This window comes from Gossypium hirsutum, chromosome A06 (genome assembly GCF_007990345.1).
Source record: "Gossypium hirsutum isolate 1008001.06 chromosome A06, Gossypium_hirsutum_v2.1, whole genome shotgun sequence".
NCBI lineage: Eukaryota > Viridiplantae > Streptophyta > Magnoliopsida > Malvales > Malvaceae > Gossypium > Gossypium hirsutum.
In genome coordinates, this window is record NC_053429.1 from 35,786,498 (window position 1) to 35,790,376 (window position 3,879).

The window sequence follows — 3,879 nt, forward strand, 5'->3', positions numbered from 1 at the left end:
ACAAATGTAAAAGGTTATTTTGGATAGAAGTACCAGATGTTGGAGGCACGCAAGATAATGATGAGATAGATGATTTTGGGTAAGTTCTAAAGTTTATTCTGAATTTGAGCTCAAGGACAAGCTCAACTCCGAGAAGGGAGAATGATATGGACGTTTTTATTGCAATAGGAATTTTAGTTTTATTTATTTATTATATCAGGTTTTATTAAGAGTTTTAGTTTTACTTATTTTTTCTATTATATTATGTTTTTATTTCCTTCATAAACTCTAGGACTCTTTTCTTTATTATTAATAGTCTATAAAAGGCTGTCAATATGAAATAAAGAGATAAGCAATTATTCTATAAAAAAACAAATGTTATTTTGTGAGGGGGTTCAGTCAAGAATGAATCTGCCTTTTGAGTAACCATAATTCTTTCTCGTCTAGACCTGTGACTAGATCTTACGCTAAGGCGCATAACAAAATATTGGAAGATGCAGTATTGAAAAAGCTGAACTTTGAGTTATTTATGATAGCCTTCACCTTGCATGGGACTTTAACTGGAAGGAAATTATTTTTAAGACTAGCTACGCTCAGACAATTAAAGGTATTCATGGGGATTTTAAAGAATATGAGAATAGAGATTTAATATTACATATCCAAGAATTATACAAACATAATTGACAAATGATCATTAAGCAAATCTCAAGAGAAGCGAACTTTTCCCCCCATATCCTGACTGGTCAAATGCAAGAGTTTTCGTTTGGGCCTCGTGTGTTTAATATTGCTCCTACTAGAGTTGTTGATCAAATTCGATTAGATATTTCTTCTCTACTATCTATTTCTAATGTTGTTTCTAGTTAAGTGTAATTGACTCTATTTTCTTTCTACCAAAAAAAAAATATTCAAAACTTGTTATTACCATCTAAGTATATTTTTCATTCATGATAATGGTTGAAATTCCAATATATTTCTAAACCCTAAACTAATTAGGAATTAAGAAATGCATTCCAAATCCTATGCTTAACTTTGCTTTTTGGTCCCCTTCACAAAATCTAGCATACTGTTGTCAATAACAAAAAAGATACAAGAATCAGATATATTGCCAACAACATAAGAGTAGTTAAGTTCCTTGTTGGCATCCAAAAATCAGGGTTCAAACCCCGCTGTCGTCATTCCCCTCCGCAAACCCAAAAGAAAATCATATATATTATGATAAAGTCGGCTAACAAGTTGAGACAAAAACACTGGGTAGAAATTGCAAAGCACAGATTTTTCTATCATGGTGTCCACAGGCAAACTCCACTCCCATTGGTGGCTGCTGCTAACATCCCAACTTCATATGGATGTGCATCAAATCTCCAGGGAATTGCAGGCAATTGTGGACTCTGTAATGTCATTACACTTGTTCTTTGTACTGGAGAGATTACATCAATACCTTTTCTCATGTTGCCAATGAATATGCATGAATCATCCCACCCCCATATACCTCTGCTTATACCAAAATGAAAAACACTCAACCATACACAACAGAACATCAAGCAAGTAGATTACTTTGAGAAGAACACGAAAGACAGAAAAAAAGCCTACCTGAAACTAAGATTCAAAGTTCCTGTTGAATTATCATGGTATATCATAGAAGTGTCTTCATAATTGAATCCACTTGTTATACCAACATTGTTGTCCAAACTATGTTAAATGAGAAAAAATATTAGAACCAATTGAACAAATGTTAGAAAAGCATCTATCTACATAAACATGCCAAAAGCAGGATACAGTTAGTAAACAAGGTAACATCTTAGGAACCACCTAATGCTAAAGACATCCTCAAAATAATAGAAGCTATGTATCTCAACATAAAGTACATCCATTCAAGTCAATCATAATATGACATACAATACAGTTTGTACTGCAACAACAACGACAACAAAATTAAAAAATTGGTTTAAGAAAGAGAAGTTAATACCTTGTTGTTGCAAGAGAGGTTCCAGAGGGTGAGAAGTAAGCAGAGTTAACAGCCCTACCATGGCTCACAGTCTTCATGGTTTTCGGTTTCTGAGACCTCGTGCTCCTTAAATCCCAAATGCAAGCAGTTCCATCTGTTGAACTGGTTGCCATAATGTTGGGGTTTTGTGGATTGAAGCTTATGGTGTTGATAGTATCTTCATGAAGCATCCAGTTTCCGCTGGATTTCCCAGTCCGAACATCCCATTCAATCAACACTCCACGACCCTCCGAGAAATATAAGCTCCACAAATCATTTGGCTGTTGAGAGAGGCAATGTATAGTTTTATCACAATAATGCACCACGTCAAATACTTCCTTCTCAGCATCCATTAATCGAATAAAGCCATCATGGCCGCTGCTATAAATCTGCATCCCAATGCAACAAGAAAAACATCTTATATATGCATTCCCTTTAGCAATTTGTTAGCCTGAAATCACAAACTAAAAATAAAATCTTGGTTGGAACCCCAAAATACCTTTGACATTGAATATCTTTGAACCGAAATCCCAGAAATAGCACCAGTATGCGGGCCATAAATATATATTCCATCATCAATTTCATCCTCAGAATCCATATTCAAAAATGCTATATTCCCAATTTTGTTCCCCACTGCAATCATACGAATACCAGTACAAGGGAAAAACTTAACCTCCATGATCCTTCGGGGCATTGGCCATGCTACATTCTCTGGTTTCAAATCCATTGATTTCAGCCAGGGATCACTCTTCTTATTATCCAAATGCTCATCAAACTCTTCTTTAACTGGTGATTCAAAAGCCTCACTTTTGCAAGAATCCAAAGTGCCTTTCTCACTAAAACCACTAAAGTTCCCATCTTTAACGTCTTTAGCACCATTAAACTCTTCATTTTCTGGAAATCCAGCTTGAGTTTCCTCAGCAATACTCAAAATTGTATCAACCAGCACTTGGTTAGATTCTTTTTCATATCCTATGAAAGCATCTATCATACTAATAGGTTTTAGGAACTTATCCGACAAACCCTTTGAATCCGGTAGCTTAACTCTTGTTCTCGGTGACCGTCGAGTTACGATCGGGTTCACCATTTTGGGTTTCTTCACTTGTTTTGTTCTGCAAGCAATCATAAAAATTTAAAAATAAGACAATCTTTACGTTATTTTCTTTGTAACAAAAATGGGTGAAAAACAAAGATGGATTTCGTTACTTTTGGCGTTTGGTAGCGGCAGAGAGAATAGCTGCTTTTGAGCGGATATTGAGTGCGCCCACCATTTCAGCATTTCTCTTGATATTTTCAAGCCTTTTACGTTCATACTCTGTTAGTTTCTGAGACACCATGGAAGACAACGAGACGATACGAAAGGGAAGGGGGGAGCGGGGCTCATGTTTTATTGGATATGATTGGAGGGTTTGGGCCGGAAGATTTTAACCCTGTACGTTTCAACCAATAAACCTTTAATAATAGGTAATAAATTATGAAAATAAATTATATTGGGATGATTCTAAAAAGAATAAGTTTTAAGTATTAATAAAATTTTATCATGTCATCTAAATTTAAAGATAACAAAATATTATTATATTTTTTATATTTTTTATATTTTTTAATTTAATTTAAATTTGATTAAATTATTTAAAATAATTAATTTTTAAATTATAAACAAATATTTTTTTCTTTTACAATTTTTAATCATTTTGTTTTTTTCTTGTTCAAAAGTTAATATTTTTTTATTTTTTTGCAATCAATTTTTTTAAAAAATTTAATTTCTACACCGTGGATTTTTTGTTTTTTCCATTTTAAATTGTTTTCCATTTTATATTATACATTTTTTAAAAGGAAAAAATATATTGCATTCAATCATCAGAAATAAAAATTGTGTAAATTTTAAAGTTTTTATTTTATTTTATTTTTTATTTTAA

The 3,879-nt window shown here is 32.9% G+C and overlaps 1 protein-coding gene across 1 annotated transcript; it reads right to left on the reverse strand.

Annotated features, from left to right (window-relative positions):
• Positions 1-1,024: 1,024 nt before the first annotated feature.
• Positions 1,025-3,384, reverse strand: LOC107893662 (WD repeat-containing protein 76). Its single transcript, XM_016818715.2, has 5 exons — positions 3,170-3,384; positions 2,463-3,075; positions 1,946-2,352; positions 1,570-1,668; positions 1,025-1,470 (listed from the first exon to the last, which is right to left on the reverse strand). Exons 1-5 carry the CDS (start codon positions 3,298-3,300, stop codon positions 1,260-1,262), a joined length of 1,461 nt encoding a protein of 486 aa, XP_016674204.1. The 5' UTR covers positions 3,301-3,384; the 3' UTR covers positions 1,025-1,259.
• Positions 3,385-3,879: the final 495 nt, after the last annotated feature.